Source organism: Asterias amurensis, chromosome 12 (genome assembly GCF_032118995.1).
Source record: "Asterias amurensis chromosome 12, ASM3211899v1".
NCBI classification, from domain to species: Eukaryota; Metazoa; Echinodermata; class Asteroidea; order Forcipulatida; family Asteriidae; genus Asterias; species Asterias amurensis.
The window spans coordinates 8,749,853-8,776,560 of record NC_092659.1 but is presented as its reverse complement, the minus strand read 5'-3'; the positions used below and the strand labels follow the sequence as shown (position 1 = coordinate 8,776,560).

The 26,708-nt window shown below is 39.2% G+C and overlaps 1 protein-coding gene across 3 annotated transcripts in view; it reads left to right on the top strand.

The window, feature by feature from the left end:
* The window catches only part of LOC139944895 (diacylglycerol kinase delta-like), a 160,897-nt gene that overhangs the window by 64,819 nt on the left and 69,370 nt on the right, over positions 1 to 26,708 (top strand). For all 3 annotated transcript variants that reach the window (XM_071942056.1, XM_071942057.1, XM_071942055.1), the window contains exon 2: positions 16,455 to 16,502. In XM_071942056.1, coding sequence (XP_071798157.1) covers positions 16,455 to 16,502 — 48 coding nt within the window. The remainder of the gene's footprint in view (positions 1 to 16,454; positions 16,503 to 26,708) is intronic.

The following is a 26,708-nucleotide window of genomic DNA, read 5'->3' as shown; positions in this document are numbered from 1 at the left end:
ACGTGCATTTTAGAAAAGAAACTTGACTCCATCCCCCCTTAAAGATGTTTTAAAGATGACTTGAACTTTTCATCATCATTTGTCTGTCCTCATCATAATTTGTCTGACTCTGCAATTACTTGTATCTTCCTTGGAGAGGACGACTGCAAGTTGACACGAAACATTTTACATCGAGTAGAGGAGTGGAGATTCTGGGAATCTATGACCCCGGTTACCCTTAAAAGCTCCCAGGAGACTTCCACAATTTTTTTTTTTACATGTAGGAGTACCCTGTAGCCTCAGAGATGAAGTTTCAAGTGTGATTTTTCATGAATTCGGAAATGTGGTTGTTCTGAAGCAATACAACAATGTTGAGTCTTCATTTTAAAGGGAAGGTATACATTTGGTAATTACTCTTAAAGGGTCTGTGTAACTTTTGTAGGACAAAAAACACAATGTCCACAGATTTACACTAAACTTACACAGTTTGAAGATAATGATAGTAGAAAGCTTCCCTGAAAATATGACGTGCTGAGGTGCTGTAGTTATTGGGAAATGAATAAAACAATGTCATGAAAATAATTTTCGTCTCATGAGACGAAAATTATTTTAATAATTTATAAAGGTATTTTCATGACATTGTTTTACTCATTTCTCAAAAACTACAGCACCTCAGTAAGTAATATTTGAAGGGAAGCTTTCCACTATTATTATCTTCAAACCCTGTAAGTTTAATGTAAATCTATGGACATTTAGAAAAGGTACCCAAATCCTTTAAATTTAAAGGCAATACAAACTTTTAGTTTGAATCCAATTGCAGATTTCGGTAGTATAAAAAAGCATTTTGGAAAATGTTTCACTTTGAAGGTCACTGTGGTTTTGTAAAAAGATGTCAGTTTTTTATCTCAAATTTGAGTCTGAGCAATGTTTCTGACAGTAACGTTTCTCAAATTCAGATTCTGAGGGACAGAAACTGACATCTTTTTCCATAATCACATAACTTCAAGTGTTTCTCAAAATGCTTTCTATTGAAAGCTGCTGTACTTCTATCTAACCAAGTAAGTTTGTTATTGCTGTTAATTTAAGTAACATTTAAAGGGAATATATTCTTTGGTAACCAAAACGGATATATTCTCTTTAAAGGCAGTGGACATGATTGGTAATTACTCAAAATATTTATTGGCATAAAACCTTTCTTGGTGGCGAGTAATGGGGAGAGGTGGATGGTATAAAACATTGTGAGAAACGGCTCCCTCTGAAGTGCCATAGTTTTTCGAGAAAGAAGTAAGTTTCCACGAATTTGATTTCGAGACCTCAGACTTCGAACTTGAAGTCTCGAAATCAACCATCTAAACGCACACAACTTTGTGTGACAAGGGTTATTTTTCTTTCATTATCATCTCGCAACTTCGATGACCGATTGAGCTCAAATTTTCACATGTTTGTTATTTTATGCATATGTTTAGATACACCAACTGTGAAGGCTAATCTTTGACAATTATCAATAGTGTCCACTGTCTTTAGTGTCCATAAACTTTTGGCTTCTTTTGAACTTTAAGTCTACTTTCCCCCTCATTCTCTTCGTCCCTAACGCCGCCGCCCCCCTTCCACGCCCCCCTTCCCCCTCCTCAATTGCTGTACCTGGTAAAGAGGCAATGATAAATACATCATAGCTTTTAGGTACAGTCTGACACACATACCCATGTATCATTAGAAGGATTCAGTCGGTCTGGAAGGAACACAATGAGCAAACACGTATGTACATCCTACAGTAAGTTTGTCCACACAATGGAAACGTCTGCTTTGGTCCATGTGGTCTGATGTCAATCATCGTGTACGATGAGCCCCAACCTGCCCTTGAGCACCACGGATAATCTCACTCACAAATTAATACATTGGTAGATTTGGTGTCTCCAATTGGGTCCATTTCCTTTCAAGATCGTTACAACGCCGACGGGCGTTGAGGGTGGTTTTTATGTAGATGTGCTGGACGGACCGGGCCGCTTCTTCTTAAAGGTTCTTCTCAATTTCAGTCGGGGGGGTTTTGTGTCGGTGTCGTTGAGAACGGATGTTTTCAAAAGCAATCACTTTGGAGGATTTAGGGGTAGCCATCTTTGCAACAGTTGTAGTTGCTCTCTGTATTGATATTACAACGTACGTACATGTACAATGTACATACATGTACAGTACATACATACAGTACAGCATAATTTTCATAGAGTTATATATAAGAACTAGAGCGCGCACTGGCCTATATACGCGCCCCAGTATGCGAGCAGGCGGCCATTTTCTAAGTTGACAAAACAGCTATCTCACAGCGTGTGTTTGTGCGGCCGTTTTGTAAGTTGGACAAACAGCATCGCGTGAGCGTTCAATAAAAAAAAACCTCAAACGTGTATTTCATATTCAACGCGCGTGCAGAATGACGCACTTGTCATCTTGCGGTCCCGTGGCGTTTGTGCACGAAGCATCACTCGTGCGCCCTCTTGTTCTTATATATAACTCTATGATAATTTTATATACCGCCATTCCATCAAGATCACAGCGGAATACACAATCTGAGAAACGTTTCATTCTCAGATTGGAAAGTTTGTGTGATCCCTCTCTCTTAATCTACCTTCATGTAAATGGAATTGTTTTTCAAAAGTAGCCGATGTTTTATAAACATAAATATGTTGGAATACACAAAGTGAGGATAGATGGGTTGCAATACACGTCATCGACTGCCATCTTTGATGTATTAACAAGGGAAAAGTACACACGTGTACATGCTGTGTCAGTCAATGGTAGTTCTTCACGTGTGCACAATTCATTAAATATGAATTGCAATCCACCTAAAAAATATACCCTGTCTACTTTGGTCATATTTTACCTTTAATTTTATGGAAAACTTGTTGTACAATTGTTTCATAATTAGTGTTCTGGCCGAAGAAGTAAAGTTGTTTGGACGGTTTGTGAGAGTAGAACTTGGCATAAGGCAGTTGCTCCTTCATCTAGTTCAGAGAGATTTGATGTCAGTGTAATTGCATTAACACAACTGGGAGACTCAAGTGACTTAAGACTAGAATACTCTCTTACGTAGATCAATATTATGCTATTGGCAGTGGCGGTTAAGGGTTTTAGCTGATCGCATGTCCAACTTTAAAGGGGTATAGTACGCTGAAAGAATCCAGTGGTTTTTTTGTTTGTTTGTTTGTTTGTTTGCAGAAATATTGATTACAAGTAAATAAATGAAGTTGTAAAAAACTACACAAGTACAAATGGGGGTTGCAACCAGAGGAGGTAAACCCTCCTGTATTGCTGAACTGGTTTAACAAAATGACAAATACATGTATATCATTCGGTAATGAAAGAAAAAACACCCTTGTCACACGAAGTTGTGTGCTTTCAGATGCTTGATTTCAAATACTACATTAAATCTGAGGTCTCGAAATCAAATTCGTGGAAAATTACTTTGAAAACTACATTACTTCAGAGGGAGCCGTTTCTCACAATGTTTTATACCATCAACCTCTTCCCATTACTCGTTACCAAGAAAGGATTTATGCTAATATATATTTCAAGTAATTACCAATAGTGTCCACTGCCTTTAAGAAGCTCTATGAAATTGGGCCCAGGTCACATTCACCCCAGGAGTAAAACTCATCTTTGGATTTAGTTGTGAAATATACACTTACGTTACTTGTACCAGAGATCTTTAAAGAAAATGAATGAGATTGTCATTAGGCTTATCTTTAGGATGAGCTCAGGAGACGAAAGGAGCTTGCAATGATAACTTCCACTGTTTGATCATGTTCTTGGGCTTATCTTTAGGATGAGCTCAGGAGACGAAAGGAGCTTGCAATGATAACTTCCACTGTTTGATCATGTTCTTGGGGCTCCCTTAGGGTTGGAAAGATTGGAGACAAGCTCACCCAAGTCTCGTCCGTAAATCCTTGTCACTTCTTAGGTAGGTCACAAAGAGGAAGAATGAGAAGGGGGCTGAGATTATAACAATTTGCCTGTAAGCGAGACGTGATCAAAGTTATAAAAGAATAGTTGTTTGTTTGTGCAGAACAACTTTGCGCAAGAAGGTACATTGAGCAAGGAGTTTGGAAGACTTCAAGGCACTGAACACTTTCGGTAGTGCCAAAGAACAGAAATTTACACAAAACTTACACCAAAACACGTCTACACTACTCTCTGTAAACTTTTAACATCCCCTTCTCACTAATGTGGAGGACTCCACGAAGATACTGCTGTGACCCAACCTCCTCTTGTTTGGACGAAGGAGGGAGTTGGAGTGTTTCTGAGAATTAAACCTCGAAAATCAATGTAACCACCCTATTCCACATACAACGGTTACATGATCCAACATTGCGGCAGTAAATACACGTCAGAGGGAGTCGTTTCTCACTATGTTTTACACTATCAAAAGCTCTCCAATGCTCGTTACCAAGTCAGTTTTTTAAGGTAATATTTGTTTTGAGTAACTACCAAACGTGTACTTTCCCTTTAACCACTGGCCAATGAAACAGTTATTGGTTACAGTCTCGCACCAACGCATCCTTAGCAACTTGTGCTGATAATTTGATTCTAAATTACTTAAGTGTTCCCATCTAGGGTGCAATGTCAGACAGCAGACAGTCGTGCTTGACAAATGTATCTGCTGAGCACATGTTAGGGGAACCAGTTTTAAGCAATGTAATCCCATGGTTAATTTGGCTGGTAATCTGTTACTACTAAGCTATATATTTTGTGCTTAGCACATTTTTGTGTTGCTAGCTTTTATGAAAATTGTGTTTGGCATCCTCTTCCCCTTAGGGGAGGTAGTATAATTTGATTTGACAGTCACTAAGTGTGAAAAACTAGGCCACGTACTTGTTGGACATCATTGTACATGTACTTTAATGCTTAAATGTATATTTCAAGTAGGAAAAGAAGAAGGCTTGTATCTTTTGTTTATTAAGGCACTGGACACTTTTGGTAATTGTCAAAGACCAAAGGTGGATTTCACAAAGAGTTAAAGGAACACGTTGCCTTGGATCGGTCGAGTTGGTCTATAAAAAGCGTTTGAAACCGTTTGTTATGGATAGTATATGGTTAGAAAGATGTTTTAAAAGTAGAATATAATGATCCGCACAAGTATCACTCAAAATTGCACGGTTTTCTTTTTACGTCGCGAGCTATCACCGTCGGCCTTTTATGGGAGTCAAAATTTTGACCCCCACAAATGGCCAACCGTGTTATTGGACGAAGTAAAAAGAAAACCACGCAATTTCGAGCAGATTTGTGTAGATCATTGTATTCTACTTTTACAATATCTTTCCAACCATATGCATTCTATAACAAACGGTCACAAAACGCTTTTCAAAGACCAACTCGACCGATCCAAGGCAACGTGTTGCTTTAAGACTAGTTTTATCTCGCGTTAGGACTTACCTACGTGTAGGACTAGCTTTACACTTTTAATATCTCTTACTAAAACTCTTTGTGAAATCAACCCAAGTATTCTCACTTGGTGCATCTCAACTATGCATAAAATCACAAATCTGTCAAAATTTTGACCCAACTGGTCATCAAAGTTGCAAGATCGCAAATCTGCTTTTTATCATTCACAAAAAACCCCAAACATTTTCTTCAACAGCGTGGCGTAACTAGGTGTGGACAAACTTTGTATGACCTTATAAAGTGTGTATCAGGTGCATGTATATACATGTGACCTTTAGAATGTGATAGAATTTGAGTCCTCTTGTATTTACCCAACCCACTCCCAGGGGAGCTGAATTTAGACAACACTCCATCAGACTATAACATGATCAAGTTCTATGTCGGGATATTTGTCAAGCCGGATGGTTTTCAGATGGGGGTTCTGAGTTTTTAATGATATTGGTTCACGGTGGTTTGGGGAGGAAATCCTACTTCAGGCCTGGAATTTCATCGTTGAACATGTTGAAAGGGCAAGGCCATTTTCTTTTTGCCAAGGGCACTTCCATTGGAAAATCTTACACTCAATGGGAATCTTTTGAAGGGGCACCAAGGCCAAGACTAGGGGCAACGGGGGTCATGGCCTTTGTGGCTTGCGTGTAATTCCATGCCTGCTACTTTGCACTGGGGATTAACTAATAAAAGGTCATTTATTGGTCACCGTTTATGGCGCAAATTGCGAATGGACTTACGCAGTTGCGTAAAGTTTTGTGAAATTGGCTGCAGGAGTGCTCCCCCCCCTAGAAAATAATTGTGCACCCTCCTTTTTTCTCGGGTACAATTATGGAAAAGTGCTCTTCCTTTCAGGGATTGTACATGTAGCTACATGTAGAGGGAAGTAGTTGTGGACAAGTTAAGCAAATGAATGGCAACATCTGTCACAATATCAAATAAGTCGGTTGGAATATTAATATTTGCACTCAGAGTAAAACTGAATACTATTAAACAAATCCAGGGAACCCCTATAAAGAATAAACAAAAAAATGCTAAAAAACAAAAGAACACTGCAGCAGGTGCTGCGATTGCTACACGGCGACGGCGATTGTTGTGTGGCCCGTAGGACGGCTAGCGCTGCGTAGGTCAACAGAACCAGAGGGGTCAGTATTGCCGGAAAGCTTTCAACGCTACAGTCAACAGTCCAAGTGTTTACTACTCAAACATGCATGCCTTCAATAAGCGCACTTTACACAAATTGCGCACACGTTTTTTTGAGCTGCCCATCAATGTTTTAGCATTACTCTCTCAGTCTACGCAAAGTGTTTTCACGAAAGAGAGTGGGCCTAATATTAAACAGATCCATGTTGAATAGGTAATCCGACATTTTTATGTTTATATAGTACTCTTGAAAGGTTAGTGTTTACTTTATGTTCGTGTTGTTGTTTTTTTTTGGAGGTTCCTTTGTAATCATTTACAGTCTTTTAATTCAACTGATGAACAAATAAAGTGATTCAAACTTGTACAAAAAGAAATTGGCAAAATATGGCATTGATATTTCATCATCATCATCATTTAGCCGTTGCAACCAAGATTCCATTCACAACGTCATGCCAGAGGTGTTTTATCCCTCATCACGTTTGCTTTGTGTGTTTATCTTGAATGTGATTTTCTGGGATTTTTTCCCACTTCCAGGATGTTCTCAAAATCTCCTTAAGTATAAAGCAGTCACTGAAGGGAAATTGGAAAAGTCCACATTGTATCAAAACCTGAATGTACATTGTAAAGTTGGACACCCTCTCAGCTGTAACGTTCAGAAAGTTCCGGGCCTGAATAATTGAGAACCCGGCTTGCAAACCTTTTCAGGAATTTCCTTATTTGTCAGATCTTATCCCTAGATTATCTCCTGGAGGACATTTTCATTTTATTGATAATAAATTTTGTTCAGGCACAAAATTATAACTTTATGGTTTATTTATTTAAAAATGTCATCGCAGCATACTGCCGAATTGCAACATAATTCACAATCATTAAAAACATAACAGTAGTTATTAAAAGCTTTGCAATATAGAAACCACAAAAGTACGTGTACAAATATTATATTAAACATTAACAAAACCTCACTTGAAAACAACAGTTGGATGTGAAAACAAAAATTGTTTTTGTGTTAAAAAAAATTAAAAAAAACTTTTGTTTTCGTCTTCATTATTTCTTTAAGGTTTTTCCTCCTTCATGATTTTCTTTTAATGTGACTAAAACACAAATAATATCCTTTTTACTTCAGACTACATACAATTGAGCCATCCCTTTTTAGAGCCACTCATGCTCCCACCTGAGTTGTGACTTAATGGACGTGTCTAGAATTGCTCCCTGCGCAAGCTTTTATCAACTACAATTGATGATGTTTTCATTCGATCCTTTTGCTTTGAATTTGTCATCTTTTTCTCCCACTATGAGGAGGTGATTCGCTGCTCAATTGAGTTCCAACCAACGCTTTTAGTCTGGAGTTGTTTTGTTGTAGTTTCCACCTCTTGCTCAGAATTTATCTGGGGTTTTGGGGCGCGTTTCCCGTTAAGTGATAAGAGCGAGAGAATTTGCACCAATCAACAGCACTCAAGGAGTCTGACATTAAGAATAAGTCACCATCAAGTTGGATTTGTTGTTGTGATTTTTGTACAATTTTTTTTCTTCTTCAACTTCTTTCAATCGCTAATGCAACTCACTCGCTAGGTTTTTAAAGGGAAAGTATAGACGATGAAAACATAAAATCTTATATTTTATGGAGATTGCACTGTGTAGTTCTTATAAACTTTTGATATGATGAAAAGGGGCAAATCACAAAACTTGTCCAGCTTACACTTTCATATCTCTTGGATTTATGTGGAAAGTATGACACAAAATGTAAATTTCCCCATATGACCAGTGCAATATCTTGCCTGCCAGACTAGCCAAAGAACGTACAAGGTTGCACTTATTGTAAACATAGGACACAATCCCATGGTCTATACCTTTGGTTGTTGGAACCAGTGGATTGTTTTAATCCTGTATAAAATAAAGACTAAAAGTAACCTATTAAAGCTTGGTTGTGTTTTGAGATATTGCTGAAAAATTAGAGCGAATATTTTGTCCAAGAAGGAAGAATAATCCATAATTGGAACATACAATCTGAGCGACGTTACTATCAGTAACGCTTCTCAGATTCAAATTTTGGGGGATAAAAAGTGATAAATTGTCGACTTCACAAATTTGCAACGAATGATTCACATTAGTTGAAATGTGTTCAACTTCTGCGACATACTCAAAGCGAAAACAGGGCTGTGTCGTTAAAATTTGTATCGCATTTGCATTCACATACGCAGGATGAGCCAGGCTTCACCGTGGAAATGCCCTGAAGCAGCTCTTTGAAATTAGGTCCCTGTTTTTGTAACATCTGTCCCCTGACAACTTGACCTGACGGTGTGAATTATAACGATTGATTAATCGACACGCGTCGGTCATTATACTCAGCTTTACCTTGATTAGCTAATTAAAAAGAGGTCACCTCACTGGATGAATCAATAGGATGAAAAGAAAATCAGCCGCTGACAACATTCTTTGTGTGGATCTTTGTGAATACGCGGAATATTTCCAGCAGTCGTCAACATTTCTGAAGAGAAAAAAAATTACACATTGAAATAAATGGAAATTGATATACTGCTATGATAATGGGCCTTATTTTTACATATTGCATGATGCAAAATAATGTTGACATGTTTGCATGGTAAGACTAAAAAATAAAAAAAAATAAAAAAAAAATGTCGACAGATGTATCTCTGTGGAACATCCCTCTCCCGGCGTCTCGTTAGATTTCTTAGGACCTATTGTTCCTGTTGTTTTTCAGTCTCCATAAGTTCAGGGCTCGAACTGCTTTCAGATGCATATAAAAGGCTTCAGCTGAAGCCTTTTATTATTTGAGTGAGAAATTACCTCTTTCTCAAAAACTAAGTTACTTCAGAGGGAGCCGTTTCTCATAATGTTTTGTACTTTCAACAGCTCTCTGTTGCTCATTACCAAGTAAGTTTTAATGCGAATGATAATTTTGAGTAATTACCAATAGTGTCTGGACAGTGCCTTTAAGTAGAGACCTTGTCCTTGTGTGTCTTAAGATGTCCCCGGATGCTGGGGTTATCCTCCTACTCCTCATGTTATCAATCGTCAATTCATTCCAGGAATATTTGTTTTTCTAATGCTGGTATTTATCTAAGGATGTAGTCCAATGACGGTAAAGTGCGAATGACCTTAGAAGGCAGAGGTGTTTGTGCAACAGCCCCCCCCCCCCCCCCCGACGCACTCACCCAAGCTTGTCAAGCCTGCAACCTTGGACATCCTGTTGTCCCTCTTTTGTTTAAAACTGTTTTGCAACAGTTCCCATTGGTTTTGTACTCGTTTTCTAACTGTAGACTTTTTCCGAAACGTGGACCCTATTATATGACCTCTTTTGTTATAGGTCACTGGTTTGACAGTGTATAATTCTACATGTACTCACCCGCACACATGTTCATCAATACCGTAAATCGAGGATCTCTATTTGTTCTCCCACAGTTTAGGCTTCAGTGATGTCTTCATTGGTTCTGAACACGAAAGAGGTGCTAATAAGACGTCCTTGTTTAAGTTAGTTGTCCTCGTTTTTCTTTATGGGTCACTCAACCCCCAACAATGTACATGTACACACCATAGTCATGGACTGTATGCTTCTTTTTTGAATGGGCAAGGGCACAAAGACATTTTCTCCTTGGTGAAGGGCACCCTAGGAGGAAATTGTAAATTTCTTTTGGAGCATTTCAAGGGCACCAAGGCACCGCCAGGGGGCATGGAGGCAATCGCTACTTTTTGTAGAACGAAAAACACAATGTCTACAGATTTACACTAAACTTACACAGTTTGAAGATAATGATAGTATAAAGCTTCCCTGAAAATATTAGTTGCTGAGGAGCTGTAGTTTTTGAGAAATGGGTAAAACAATGTCATGAATTTTTTTTTCATCTCACTGATCAGGAGACAAAAATTATTTTAGCTTTTAAAAACGTATTTAAGCTTTGTATTATCATTATCTTCACACTGTGTAAGTTTAATGTAAATCTGTGGACATTGTGTTTTGTGTTAGAAAAAGTACCCAAATCCTTTAACTTCTGTCCAGTAGAGATACATACAGACAACCCAACCTCATACCCTAAAGAAGGAACAAAATCGACCACCTACAAATTAATATTGACTGACCGATCATTCTTCAAGGGAGCACGTAAGAGAAGGAGGATAAAAACCCAGGGCAGCGTATTTGTGTGTGAGCTCAGGTCACTGATGTGATGGCTTATCTCTTTGCCATAAATATTTATGACCGACTTCGTACTTTCGCAGCTTGAGTCATTTAGTTCGATAATTGTTCACTCAAGGGGTGGTGTGTATTAATGCATTAGCTTTTACCCAATGTTTTAAACCCACACCCTGGACAATATTTGGTTAAGAAAACAAAGCAACAGTTCAGCTGCACATTTAGCAATAAGAAGTATTGCAAAGGTGGTAATTACACCTTGAGAAATCCATCTTTACTTTTGTTATTTTTGTCTTTATAGCGGAGTGGTGATATTATTAACATGAGTCAATTAGCAAGGCGACCGGTATTAATTAAGTATTCATTACGGAGCCTTCCACTCTATCATTTAGTCCCACCATGTACTTTTACACCTTCGATTCCGGAAGGGAACCGGGAAAAGATCAGATCGGCATTTACAGGAGAGTGTGTGCCTTTTAACCCGGTTAGGTTTTTTTCTTTTTCTTCTCCACCTTACCCGATAAACTGGCCCAGAGAAGAGCAATGAAGATTGACGAATGGCCTCCGGAGTCTGAGGGGCTAATGAAGTGAGAGGGAGCAATTTGTGACTTGCACGCCAAGGCGATGGAGTCGGTTAACATCTTAGGAATTCATGGGCAGATCTGGTGGGCAGGGAAGGGATCAGAGAGAAAAAAAAGAGAAGAAAAAACAGCAAGAAATAAAGCTAGCCATGCGCTGGTGGCTTCGGTAACGCTACCGGATTTCTTGTTTCTCTACCCTCAAGGGAAAGAGCGACACATAGGGGTAGTTTGAACTAGAATTTTATCTCCTCCGCCCCGGTTGTGGACTGTGATCCCCTGTTGGCGATATCCGTCTCTCCTATATGAACAAAAACTAAACTTGGTAATGGAGATGTCTCGAGATCCGAGTCGTTTTTAAAGATTGGGTCGTCCTGCCTTGTCAACTTCCTACACCTGTTTCGGTCACCAGACTTTCTATCTCAGCGGCTTGAAACACTTGTTTGTATGATTTCTCTTCTCTGTTTAAAACATGTAGCGGAGTAGAAATTGAATGCACTATTCTTTCGGCTTCCTGTATTTTTTTGATTGAGTTTCAAGTCGAGCGTTAGTCCAGATGAGTTTTCACTCTGCGAGGTAATCTGTGCTTTGCTATTGTGTTGCCATCAGGAGACGACTTAACACACAACGATGTCAAAAGTCTTTCACTTGAGAGAGATTTAAGGAATCTTCCAAAGCCACGTTGAACTGCCTCCGAGCGACGCTTGCAGTGGTATCAGCCATCGTAAAGACCCTGAGATTCCCTTAGGAAATTATTCTTCATCAAGGGGGCTGAAAACATACAAAGACAAGACAAAGTCTCAGCAAATGAGAAAGATGCATAAGGCGGTCTACATCTACATGACCCAAATAAAGAAGGAACTTGGAGCTTTTTTTTGACGCAACTAGAGGTGTTTGTTTTATAGGCTTGGAACAAATGGACAGAATGGACTAGTCAATGTTTTGGTAATGTGTTTACCGAATCTTACTACTCAAAGATGCTCGCTTGGGAGGCGCCAAATTGTACAGACACGGAACATAAAATGCACAGCAGTAATTCTATGGGATAACAGAAGCCTGTTTGATGTTTGCGTTTCTCCATAAGGAGTTGGTTTTAAGTGGTGCCGTGTGATTCTTGTGTAAACATTACTTAATCATCAAGATGCATACAATCTTGGATTTCTTTTTGTTATTAAGGCATTGATAGATGTGGAAGTCAAATCTCCTTGGAGATTTTGCAAACTCATTTTGGAGGGAATTCGTGATCATTGTGCAAACTTGGAGATGAGGACGTTTATAAACAGGACTAGAAACGTGTGAACCATCAAAGTGGTACCGCAACATCTTCTTATTAAAAGACTGCATTTCTCCGCGATTCCACTCCATCTTTGTCTCCACCTTGCCTTCGTTGCGAGTGTTTATTCTGTGCTCCATCCAAGTTCTTATTCCCGAGACACTGTTTTAGTCAGCGAGGTTTTTAAAAGTTTCTCTCTCTTGCGATCTTGAAGTGCCCATGGATGAGTGATGTAAAGAAATCATCTCCCGAACCGACCTCCTTCAGTTCTAACGCCTTCTGTGAATTTCTTTTTTTTCCTTCTTTGCGGTTATTGAATCAGCAGAGAAACAGTGCTCCATATTTGTTGAACTGCATTGTGCCCTGAAATCTTGACAAATGATTTTGACGAGGGGAATAAAAACGGCTGGATTCAGATTCTGTCAACTTTAATTTTAAAAAATTCTCTTACTAGTTTATGCTGATGACATTGTATGTTGATTCCGTGTGCAAAGAAAAACACATATACGTTTTAAGTAGTATTTTTTGGGTGACCAATCGAAATCAAAGTACCTTTGAGCCACTGAGCCATTTTAATTTTGAAATTCAAAAGAAGTTCATTCAACTTTGGGGAAAAAACACAAAATTGCCGGGGCCGAGAGAAAAGTGACAATGTGTCTTGGGACATCCACTTGGAGTTTCCTCCAGGTAAAAATTAAATGTTAAATGGAGGAAGTCAATGGACTGTCAAGGGATTGTTACATCCGGTGCTGTCAAGAGTTTTTTTCTTTTTTTCTCTTCCTTTTTTACCTCGCTGATGACAGCTCTTGGGAAAGACCTTAACAAATTACGAAGGCGCCAACGAGATTACAAAACGAAAAAAATTAATAAAAAAATGGCAACACTGCTTTTAAAAGGATAACATAAACAGTTGTTTTAAATATAGATTGTCACTCTGCATATATGCTCTGAAAAAAAGAAAAGAAAAATCTTGCAATCATCTGTTCCATACTGCTACTTTGCAACGACCTTGCAGTATAGTCAAACATTGTTTTCACTGGAGCCTGTTTGATGCAAATCTCTTGAGGAAGTTTTTCGCAGCAGCATTTTTGTTTTCAATTGTTTTCATTCTTTCGCAGACGGACGACAAATTGACCCACCTGCCAGTCTGATCTGTCTTTTTTTAACCTCCAAATTCATGTTTTATGATAATTTTTTTTGACAATTGACGAACCTTGATAAATCTGTGGCCTTGTGGAAGAGGAATAGTGAAAAGGGAAAATGCATAGTACGACAGATGACTGTAATGACTTCAAGCATTTGGAGCAACCGGTTTATTCGGTCGCGGAGGCCGTTCAGAGATTCGGAGTTACCGACTAGAGGAGTTTGTTGTCAATTGTTATTTCCCTCTCGCAAACACAAAACTCATGTAAAGGAATGACTTAATTTGAGAATGAGAAGCATGTTTTACGATTTGCTACCCCAGTGGAATGAGATTATTAGCTATGCCTTGCTTCGGAGGGATACTCTTCTGTCTGATGGAGGAGATACGACTGTGAGTTACTTTTGGGAAAAAAAAAATGGTATTTAAATACTAAACAGTCTTCTTCTCTTAATGTATTTAAATCTAAGTTAAAAACCCATTTGTGTACTTCACCCATTTAATTCATTCTTGATCTGTTTGTGTATTTGTTTTTTCATATTTTCTCTGCATTGTGTGTATTCCTTGTAATGCGCAGTAGAGTATATTTATGTAGTTATATTTATATAGACCATATTTTTATGGTCCAGTAATCCATCCTTTCATACTAAACATCCGTTGTCCTCTCCACTTTACTGCTATTGGTTCATAGGCACTAATTGTTTCTGAAACAGAAACTTTGATTGGGCTGTTATTTTCCCGATTCTTTCTGGATCCTTCCCTTAATCCCTTTCCCCTCTCTTTTTCTATAAATGGATATGTATTTGTTTGTACTTGTTTTATGCCTCTGAAGAAGGTCCGGTTTGGCTCGAAAGCTAAGGCCATCAACATGTACCCTATTCATTATATACATGTGTACGTAGGTCACTGCGCAATACAAATGTCCATATTATTATTATTATTAGTAAACTACTTACTTGTAAACTAGTAAACTTGCGAGTACAACAGAGTATAGTATCTCTTTTTAAGGTGTATTGGCTCCTAAAAAAAGGCTGGTATGGTCTCGACTTTTCGAACAGTATTCTCTGCTCGTCTTCACACCATGCAAAGCTTCAAACACCATTCATAAAAACCTAAGACAGTTTGTCCATTCTGATTGGTCGAGAGGGCATCACGAGGGGTTGTTTGAACGGATGATATAACACCAGTAAAAAGTGTTGAAACATGGGCGTGACACGCAAGCTTGAATCGTTCTTATAAGACAGTTTCTTCATTCCTATTGGTCGAGAGCAACGGCTGAAACAGTTGTGCCACATCACGGGATTCGCGCGACGTGCACAGCATTCCCTTATAAGGAGTTGTTTACCCGAGGGCAGCGGAGGGCTTTACCATTTCATAGCTGGAGGGGTGTTGTGTTGAAAGAAATCATTGAACAATTATAATTTTTGCATTTATTTTACTTTTTGCCCCAAAAGTGTTGATGTTTTTGACCGAAAAGGTATTTATTGATGGGAATCAAAGTGTGTTGAATCGGTTTTCAACTAGTGGTTTAAACCCGCCGCGGCCTGGTTCTTGATAATTTACCTCGACTTTATCTCGGTAAAATTATCAAGAACCAGGCCTCGTTGGGATTAAACCACTAGTTGAAACCTCTTCACCACACATTGATTCCCTTATTAAATGGTACTTCATTTATTGTTAGAATTTCTTGGTCTTAAATTTTTGTTTGGGGTTGAACAAAGAAAAATTTACTAGAGCGGGACTTGAACCTCAGTGACCTTCGGATTAAGGGCTGATCTAGCCCTTTGTTGGCAGTCTCCCTGTTTTGTCAATTTATCTTTGTTCAGTTTTTATTTACTTCAGCTACAAGTACATGTTAAAAAAATATTTTCTGGATACAAAATGTTACAACACCATACACCAATCTCTTTTGAACAAATGATTTTAATAGTGCTCAGTTCTTATGTAGCGCTTCATCACACTAGGGGGCAAATCAATGCACTCATTATTTGGTATACAAGATGAGAAGCGAGCGATGTTTTTAATTATGAGACCCGGGGTGGATTTCACAAAGGTAGTCCTAACTTAGGACTAGTCCTAGGCAATGTTAAGAGATAGGACTGGTCCTAAGTTAGGACCAGTAACTCATCCTAACTTAGGACTGGTCCTGTCTCTTAGCATTGCCAAGGACTTGTCCTAAGTTAGGACTACCTTTGTGAAATCCACCCCTGCTCATATAGTACCTTAGTATCTTGTAACGGTTTACAAGGTGGTTTGATGAAATGTGCTGCCAATATTATGAGGACGAACCCCTTCTCAATAAGTGTACTTGGTTCTGTTAGCTTGCCTTACACAACACATAGGGTGTCATGGCCGAGTGGTTTATGGCATCAAACTCAAGTTCTGGTGGTTAAGTCATTGGAGTGTAGGTTCGAATCCCGGTCGTGTAACTTGTGTCCTTGAGCAAGATACTTTACTATAATTGCTTCTCTTCACCCAGGGGTATAAATGGGTACCTGCGAGGGTAGAGGTTGATATTGAATTTGAAAAAGCCTTTGGAGCGCTACAAATGCTCGGGGTTGTATACATGTACTCCCCAGAGAGCCGAGGTAGATTAAAAGAATGTTATTGGCCCAATGACCAGTGCATTAATGTAAAGCGCATTGATACGGTTGTTTTAAAATGCGTTATATAAAAAAATACACTGTGAGTACAAACAAACCCTTTCACACCTTAACTTTGACTCAAATTGTTCTCATAAAAATGTTTCCTTTTTTCTGATTGTTTATTTTACAGGCATGCATAAAGGAAGGCTTTCTCATGAAACAGACCAGTTCATTTCAGGTAAGTTTTAAAACATTTGGCCTCTTGGTTTCCTCACCACATTTGAAAGAGATGACTCTAAAAGAGTATTTGGATTTGAGGCATTGCATGGTGAGGTATTGGTTTGCTGGAACCCCTTATGTGTGTCTACTTGCCAGGTAGAGTTTAAGAGATGTTAAATTTGCATCGGGGATAAAGAACAAAAATTTTGTTTTTTACCCATACACGGATGTGTGTTAGCACTGTATACTCAGTACTTTCCCAGGTCCTGTGAAAATTTTTCACAGGCATGTTACTCGGGTGGGATTCGAACCCACAACCCTTGCAATTCTAGAGCAGTGTCTTACCAACTAGACTACCGAGGTTGCCCGGTAGCTAGAGGCAGTTCGAATTCTATGTTTTGGCAGCGGGTACCGCAACGATATAAGAGATGTTAAATTTGCATTGGGGATAAAGAATATTAATTTTGTTTTTTACCCATACACCGATGTGTGTTAGCACTGTATACTCAGTACTTTCCCGAGTCCTGTGAAAAAAATATCACAGGCATGTTACTTGGGTGGGATTCGAACCCAGGTAGAGTTTGTTCTTCTAAAAAGAACTGTCCTGCTTTTTAATTACTACCCAGGCGGAATGTAGAAAATCAGCCGGGACTATCTACTTTAGCTTATAGTGGAACGTTCTCAATAGGTCTTAATGTTTGGACTAGCTTGCTCTAGTCATCATCAGGAGACTCTTCTGAAGAAAAAACAACTATGGTGGTGTATCCTCACTTTAAAGAACATCTCAAGATCTCAGTAGTACCCTCGACACAGTTCCACATCTTGCATTTACATTCCCACACCTTGATCCCGCATGTTCACTTCCAGATAATAAAAAAAATATAACCGTAACGTCATCTTCCAAATCAATTGAGGAGCAAGCTGTAAAAAAGATTACCGGTGGTGGTTTTTATGTAATGTGTCAGTTTGCGTCCTGCGATCATCCAGTGCAGCATTCCCTCCTCCCACCCTCCTTCTCTCGCCTCATTCCTACGTCTCTTCTTGCCTGGCCCAATTGCAATCCAATTTGTCCACAGACAGATGGCTTCATATCCAGGCCATCACAACCAATCACACATTGCAAATTGACTTCTTGTTAACGCTGTGTGTCTCCATGTGTCCCGTTCATTGTCGGAAGTGTCCACACGCAGAACCTGTGTAGCTAACGCAGAGCGAAGGACATCACACCATGTCACCTTTTTCTTCTTCTATAACCCAACCCCCCTCTCCCGCCCCATCATGCAGAAGACAAGATTCCACTGTGACAATCACTCGACGACTAATTCCAACAATGTCTGCTTGCCAAAGCATTTTTCTGTTCCGCCACGTTTTTTAATTAACTTTTAAAGGGATGCATAAATGTGTAAACGCCAAGAGCAGGTTGATTTTCTACGTGTTAGTTGTGTTGGCTGAGGGATGTATAACGATAAAATAACGATTAAGTATCAGAAAAGAACATAGCTCGGTGCTTTTGTGTAAGCCTGGGAGACTGGTGATGTTTACTACTCGACTAGCTGCGCCTCAAATAGTCGCAACTTCGACACTAATCGCGATTAATTTTGAATTCCCAAATGCATTGTGGCATTATGTTTGCTGCAGGCCCAATCCAGTAAAAATTCACGCCAAAAGGACTGAAGGATTGTGTCACTGATGTCTGATTGTGTTTTATAAGTAAATTATTTTGTTGTGAATGGTTGTGAGCGACACAAGTAGTCGCGACCATCTTGTGTAGTAATCGCGATTTTGTGTCCTGTAGTAGTCAAGGCGGCACGATTAATCAAGTAATTGAAAAACAATAGTCGTGACTCGACTTCGCACTCAATAGTTGCGACTACGACACTAGTCGCACTAGCCACCCAGGCCTACATGTACATGTAGGTGTAATTTTATTACCACAACAACCAGAAACAAATGAACGAAAACTGATGTTTCTTTCTGCGAAATGATTACTGAGGAGCCCATTTTTTTTATCAATAAACTTTTTGTATGGAATTATAAAATATGCAAAAGCAATTTTACGAAATTTACTTGAACTGTAATATAAGAACTCTGTATTCTGAGCCGACGATTATGCTTTATCAAAAATGTAAAATACAGTACTTAACAATTCTTAAACAGCTACTAGAAAAAGCTGTAACCAGAATTGGAATTTTGCTACTGTATGTAATAGTTTCTGCTTTGGACAGTTATTAATGAAATGTGGCCCAGACATTCGGGCATTAATATGTATGTTTTAAAACAATAACAAAAACCCATATTCATTGAGACTATTGAGTAGTAGGTACAACAGGGTCAGTATCTTCAAGACAAATAAAAATCCAGAACAATTACTCATTAGGAGAAAAAAAACCTAGACTTTCTCCTTGTAGAGCACAATTGCAGAAGACGCCAAGTTAATAAGATAACCGTTTGTTTGTGTAGTTTACAGTGTTTGAGTAGAGGAAGCATGTGTTTACTCGTATCTAAAGAGAGCATCGCCACTGCCTCCGGGATCCAGTGTTGCTATACCTCCACTAGCATGCACAATACCACGTTGACGGTAGACTTGTGGACAAGTCGTTAAATGTCTGTCGTAGTTAAGCTTGGGCGATATCGATTTATTTTATTCACGATATATCGCCGACAATATATCGCGATATTCGATATAATGGCGATTAATGAAATTTGACATCATCAGTCTTAAAACTCCAAGTGAAAGTTGTAGAAGAGACAGTCCTAGCATAAGAGAGGTGTTCTAATGACCTATTCTTCTGGTTTTACTCCAAACCTATGGGGTGCAAGATGTCTCAGCTAGCAAATACATCGCGATATTTAATCGATACATCGATATATCGATATTTCGATTAAAACCAAATCCATCCGATATCGAAATCGTGTCCAAATTAATATCGCGATATTCGATAATATCGTGATATTGCCCAAGCTTAGTCATAGTGATAGCGTTCCGATACTCTCTGCGATTCCAGCAACACTGGTGGTATTTAGGAAAAAAACTATAAATAAATAGTAAGCTTGCGAGTACAACCATGTGTAAATCTCTTTTGTGTGAGTGTTGGCTCTGAGAAGAGCTGGTGTGTGGTCTCGACGTTTCGTACAGTATACTTTGCTTGCCTTCAGGAGAACAAGTAGAATTTGAAACTTTGCATGGTGGAAATATGATATGGAAAGTTTGCGGTAACACTATGTAATGACTATTACTAATGAGCAGAGTATACTGTTCGAAACGTTGAGACCAAACCGGAGCCAACATTCGCTCAAAAGAGATTTACACAATGAATGTACCCACAAGCTTACTATTAATTTACAGTTTCTTCCTATTTCTCCAGACCATGCAAAGCTTCAAACAATACTTACTGGCGGTATTCTTGCAAGACTGCTGGCTCCTGCCAGACTAATGCTCTCATGACTACAGTCGTAGTCGGCAGCCAGCAGCTTCGCGTGAGAGCAGTGATCTCGCGAGACCAGTATTTGATCGGAGAAACCTTAATCATTCAATTCAATTTACATTTATTTCAACAAACTATATTTTTAATGCATACATTACGCCACCACCTCTACTCGACTATCTCCCCCGCAACAAACCATTAACGACTTGTCCACAAGTCTACGTTGACGACGCTGTTTATTTTCTATTGGCGCTAAGCTGTTTCTGATTATAGAATCCTCTATAATTGCCCCAGTAAGCCTTGACATGATTATCATGCTGTCAGACAATGACAGCTTAAGTTTGTTACACCTGTCTGCATCCCTTCACTCCTCAAACTAATTAAGCCATTGTCTGAAGGTTGAGAGCTCTAGACCAAAGACAAGAGAGACATTCGCAGATGCCTTCCCCGAGGTTTTCCCAGTTCGTCCGTCTCCCACCCCCCCCCAACTCCCCGCGCCCCCCCAACATTCTGCAGGCTGTGAGTTGCAAGTGCCGACTGGTTTCTAGCAACCAGTTTAATCCCTTCAGAAAAATAGTTGTAAAACGTACACTAAAGATTGCATGGCTGATTTTGTTTAACTTTTTATAATTATTATTATTTTTTTTATTATTATGCAAGTCGCCAGACACACAAGGCCGGATGGCCACTTCAAGGTGTGGGCTACAATTATTTTGTTCCAGAGGCCAATGCCAACTTCTCCTAGGGCTGAAACAGGGTTACCCCTTTTACAGTCCATACGGATGTAGGCTTGGGTATCATCAGTCTGAAGCCTGACCAGTAGAGCAGAAAGCACTACCTCCCCAATTTCACGTAGCAAGTGTCACAACCAGGATTCGAACCCACACTCAGACATGACACGCCACGAGCTTGTGAAGGCCACACAGTATTCACAAAGGGCAAAAGGAGAAAAGGACTATTTAGGGTGCTCTTTTGACCTCAAGTTGCTTACATGTATGAGAAAGACATCTCTAACCACACCCCACCTAGACTTGACTCATGTCCCAATATCGTGCCATCCCCAGGAAACTATTGTTTTGTGATGCTCTGCATTCCCAAACCTGTTTCGCATGCGGAACCTGTTCCCCATTCTCAGGACCACATTTTGGCGGCGAGTGTGCACTGTACTGTATGCTACGGGTTGTTTCATAGTAAGTTGGGGTGATATTCTTAGGGACCTCTCACACGAGAATGGGACTTGAATCAAGTCTAAACCCCACCCTGAACTCATAATGTATGTGTATTTGTCATTTAGTTACCAAATAAAAATAAGTGTTGTAATTTCCTGCATATAAGAGGCGTCTTATCATCTGACTTTCAAAGAAAATGACTGCGACTAATCTACCAATGGTACATACTTTTTTTCTGTTCATGAACGTAGAAAATTGTTAAAGTTTTCAAGGGTGGATATTTTTTGTTTATTGTTATTTTTGTTTCCATATTTGTGAGGTATAGAAACTATTTTACAATGCAAAAATGCTGGATGAAATCATTCCCTATTTTGTATATTTTTTTCTCTTGAGCAATCGTCAGCATGTTTTGTTGAGTCATAACTGAAAACCAACACACAGGAAAAAAAAAAACTTATATAAAGTATTTTTGTATATATACATATATCACAACCATAAAACGCCTCAAAATATTTACACAAGTGAACTTGAATGGCGGGGGGGGGGGGGGGGGGGGGGGGGGGGGAACAGAGAAAAAAAGAAACCATTTTGTGCAAATTATTCTCGTCATGAACACTACTAACGGCTCTAGTGAAGTGCCGCTGTTGGACTGGCCGGATCCTGACAAGAGCATAGACTTCACAAGCTCTTGTGGAAGTCTGCGTGTCACTCCAGAACGATGCTTTTCAACGACCAAGCATTGAGATCTGAATTGAATACAAGATGGGAGAAGTAATCATGAAGTTGTCCATCCGTGATCTCAATGTGATGTTTTGGTTTGAGAGTTAGTTTGCTTACGTAGCTAGGGAAGTTGTATTTGTCGTACTTGACTTTACTGAGTCAGAGTGTACAAGTTAGTGTACAGGACTCGGGAAAGTACTGAGTATTCAGTGCTTACACACATCGTTGTATGGTTAAGAAAATAAAAATTAATATTCTTTATCCCCGATGCAAATTTAACATCTGTTATATCGTTGCCGTACCCGCTGCCAAGACATAGGATTCGAACTGCCTCTAGCTACCAGGCAACCTCGGTAGTCTAGTTGGTAAGACACTGCTCTAGAATTGCAAGGGTCGTGGGTTCGAATCCCACCCGAGTAACATGCCTGTGATATTTTTTCACAGGACTCGGGAAAGTACTGAGTATACAGTGCATACACACATCGGTGTATGGGTAAAAAAAAAAAATAAATAATAATAATAATATTAGTGTTTCTTCAAGCATATGGCCTGTCATAAAGAAACTCCGACAAACATTTCCGAACTCTTTAGCTCATTAGCTTTTGAATGATTATAATTTATTATATAAACCTGCCCAATAATCCAGCATTCTCCCACCTAAAGGGCAGGGCCCAATTTCATAAAGCCTGCTGTAAGCACAACAATTTGCTTAACATGAAGTTTCTTCCTTGATAAAAACAAGATTAGCAACAAAATTCTAATTTGTTGCATAATGCTTGTTACTGGCATTCAGCTGTTGTTTTCCTGAAAATCATCTGGAAATCACTGTTTTCATTAAGGAAGAAATTTCATGCTAAGCAAATTTTTGTGCTTACAGGCTTTATGAAACTGGACCCAGGTATGTTTGGTGATCACTCTTAAAATTAGTGCCACTAAAAGTGTTTGGTTGGAAGTCTAAACACCGGCTTTTGCAAGTAATAAAGCGTTTTGAGAAGCATTTCACTTTCAAATTATGTTGTTATTGTAAAAAGATATGCGTTGCCCTTTCAAAAATGAAGCGTACATGCCTTGGTATATTATAAAATAGAAATGATTAAATACAGTGAACAACACTATTGGTAATTGTCAAAGACCAGTCTTCTCACTTGGTGTATCTCAACATATACATTAAATAACAAACCTGTGAAAGTTTGAGCTCAATCGGTCGTCCAAGTTTCATGTTAATATGGAAAGAAAAAAAAAGCAAAATTACTTCTTTCTCGAAAACCACGTCACTTCAGAGGGAGTAATTCTCACAATGTTTTATACCATCAACCCCTACCCATTACTCGTTACCAAGTGAGGTTTTATGCCAATGATTATTTTAAATAATTACCAATAGTGTCCACTGCCTTTAATTAACTTTTTTGGTGTTGGCGGCTATGCCTACATGTAGGAGACAAAGTCTTGGTGCCCTTGCCCTTCCAAAAACAAAGCACACAGGCCTTGGATTATAAAACAGAAATGATTAATAAACCTTCAGGTGTTTTTTAATTTTTGTCAGACCAAAAGGCTTTCCGTCATCATAAAACCTGTGCTCAGAAGAGGACTGCTTCCTATCATGTTTTACAATGAATCACCCTTCAGTTTGTGACACTCCAGTTTATCTGTAATCATGTCATCAAAACTTCACGCCTAAAGAGAGTTCCGAGATAAGAAACGCAATTTTCAAGAGCGTCATAAAAGCACAGATGGTCTCTCAAGTGCTCCAATAATAAAAATTCTGGTCAAAAGAAACAGCTGGAATCAGTGAGGATTTATTGCCTCAATTAGCGACAATTGATAAATGACTGTAAAACGTCTGTCATCTTCTAACAAAGAAATTACAATAGCAAACGATAAAAGTCTTTTCTAATGTTCTTCAAAAATATTGTCATTCCACACATTACTCATGCTGTTTAAATCTAATTATATCTTATTTCTGACCTGCTTCCTTGAACACACTGGACACATTGGTAATTGTCAAAGATCAGTCTTCTCACTTGGTGTATCTCAGCACATGCATAAAATAACAAACCTGTGAAAATTTGAGCTCAATTGGTCGTCAAAGTTGCAAGATAATAATGGAAGAAATAACATCCTTGTCACTCAAAGTTGTGTGCTTTCAGATGCTTGATTTCGGGACCTTAAATTCTAATTCTGAGGTCTCGAAATCAAATTCGTGGAAAATTACTTCTTTCTCTTCACTTCAGAGGGAGCCGTTTCGTACAGTGTTTTATACTATCAACCTCTCCCCATTACTCGAGAAAGAAGTAATTTTCATAAAATTTGATTTCGAGACCTTAGATTTAGAATTTGACGTCTCGAAATCAAGCATTGGAAAGCACACAACTTCATGTAACAAGGGTGTTTTTTCTTTCATCATTAGCTGCTAACTTCGATAACCGATTGAGTTCAAATTTTCATAGGTTTTTTATTTTATGCATATGTTGAGATACAGCAAGTGAGAAGACTGGTCTTTTACAATTATCAGTAGTGTCCAGCGTCTTTAAGCCTGTATAAGTGTAAACGTATACATTGTAGGTTTTTGAGGTGTCGCCAACAATCTGGAGCCAATATATCCGCACAGGAAGAATAATCCCCCCGCACAGGAAAAATAATCCCCAAAAAGGAATTCACAATCTGACAAATGGTACCTTCACTTAACGCTTATCAGATTAAAATTTTGAGGTATAAAAACTGATATCTTTTGGGAAAAAAAAACACAACCAAAAAACACATCGAAGTAAAAATCTTTCTCTAAATGCTTTATAAAAATCAAACACTGCTTCAGGCATCTAACAAAAAGTTGTTATTGCCATTGATTTCAAGAGCGATTACAAAACGTATAACTTCCCCTTTAAGGCAACATTTCACTTTTAAGCATACAGCAGCTGGGCTACGTGATTTTTCTGGTCTCCGTGTAGAACTGTCTCACATGAAAACACTGACATTTCCATCTCGTCGGGGGCCGCTTAAATCCCTCAAGAATCCCTCGGACAAAGATGCAATCCGTAGCCCAGAGTGTTCTTAACACCGAGAGTTGAAAAAAGAAGAAGAAGAAGATTAAAAGAAAACCAACAGTAGATGAAGATCAAAACAGACGATGGTGATGTTTAAGATGGCACGTAAGGAGCACAATAAACGTAGACCTTTATAGATACCGGGTTACCTACGGTCAATGGAATAATCACAGTCATGAGGCCTGTGATGCTTAGGTTTTGAAAGGGCAAGGGCACCAAGGCATTTTCTCCTTGGTAAAGGGCACCCTGTGAAGAAATTGTAAATTTGTACTGGAGCATTATAATGGCACCAAGGCAATGACCAGAGGGCAATGAGGCAGTTGCCTTCATTGCCTCCGTGAAGTATCAGGCCTGTAGTCGCAATGACGTCATCCAATAAAATATAGTTAAAATCTTTATTTTCCTCCGTTGTTTTCTCCCTCAAGATTTGTTTCAAATACAGTTTGAAAATAGCTTTTAAACTTTTTTCCCCAAAAGACTTGCAACGATTAATGAATTTTTTTTTAAACTTTGGAAAAAGTTGGATTTGAATGAAGAAATGTCAGGTTGTGATCTAAGGGTTAGAGGCAAGCCGTGCCACAGGCGGGGGGCTGCAACAGAGAAACTTCTATCCCCGTAAGCTTTCAACCTGGAAGGTGGAATGGCAAGCAAATCCGCACTTTGAGTGTGTGTCTGGCTGCATGTACACATAGCATAACAAATAGCAGCTGACACATTCACAATGATGTCCAATTTACCAGTTTGTTGGTCGTGCACTGCGTAGCCGTAGGGTTATCCCGAAGTCTACCAGCAAAGCCAGTCGACATATAACGCCTGACAGCGGGCCCAACAGACTCTATCTGGCCAATTTGCTTTTCCCTTATTCCCCCCCCCCCAAGATTTCCTTTCATAACTTAATCAAGCCAAAAGTACATCCCAACCTACCTAGGAATAGACGCCTACACAAACTGTATCCTGCAATTTCCGGTACTCTGTAAAAGAGAGTGTTCACATGAGAAAAGAGGTCTTCCGAACCCCCCACCCGCTCTTCCCTTCAGGCCCTTCGTTTTATAGTGCACAACCTACAGGTACAGATGCAGCTGTGTGTGCAGTCCTCTCGGCACGATGTGACAAACACAAATATTGCCTGCTGCAACTGTTTCCTATCTAAACCCCCTTTCACACAATAGAAATTTAGCAAGGGTCCCTTGCTAAATTGTATCATGGTTGTAAAATGTTTTACAAAATGTTTCTCGTGTGAAAGGACAAAATCAAATCTACACTGTCCAAGTTCTCTTGCAAAAATCTTGTCAAACAGTGCTACATTTTACAACCATGCTAAAATTAAGCAGGGGACCCCGGTTAAACTGCTGTCTTGTAAATAGCGCTTAACATTGCCTTGTAATTACTAACGCAGCCTTTCAACAAAGCAACAGGCCCAAAATGTTGATGTGAACACAGAACAAGTCCCCCAACCCCCTTCTCGCTCTCTTAGTTATCAATGTTGTTGGCCGTTATAGCTGTCCCTAGCAATGCCATCCATGGGGGGTAATCATGTTAGATCGTTGAATGACCGAACGGTGACCCCCACCGTGTTGGTGCTCGCTTGCCATCCATGCCGAGGCTTGTCCCTCTTGGGGGTTCAAGCATATCTTCTTGGAAAGAAAGGGGTCACTGACTGGACACACAGTGCGGGAAGATTTCCTTCTCCGCTCGTCCCGGATCATGTTACACATTTATATGATATACATTCATATCTTGATTTTATTATAATGCAAAACGGACGAAGCGCTCAAGGGGTTTGTGTGGGAGCCTCAACTCCATGCTCGCTTTGTGTGCGTCAGAATGTATTGAAATTATATTTGGACTGCAAAAACAAAACAAAAAACAA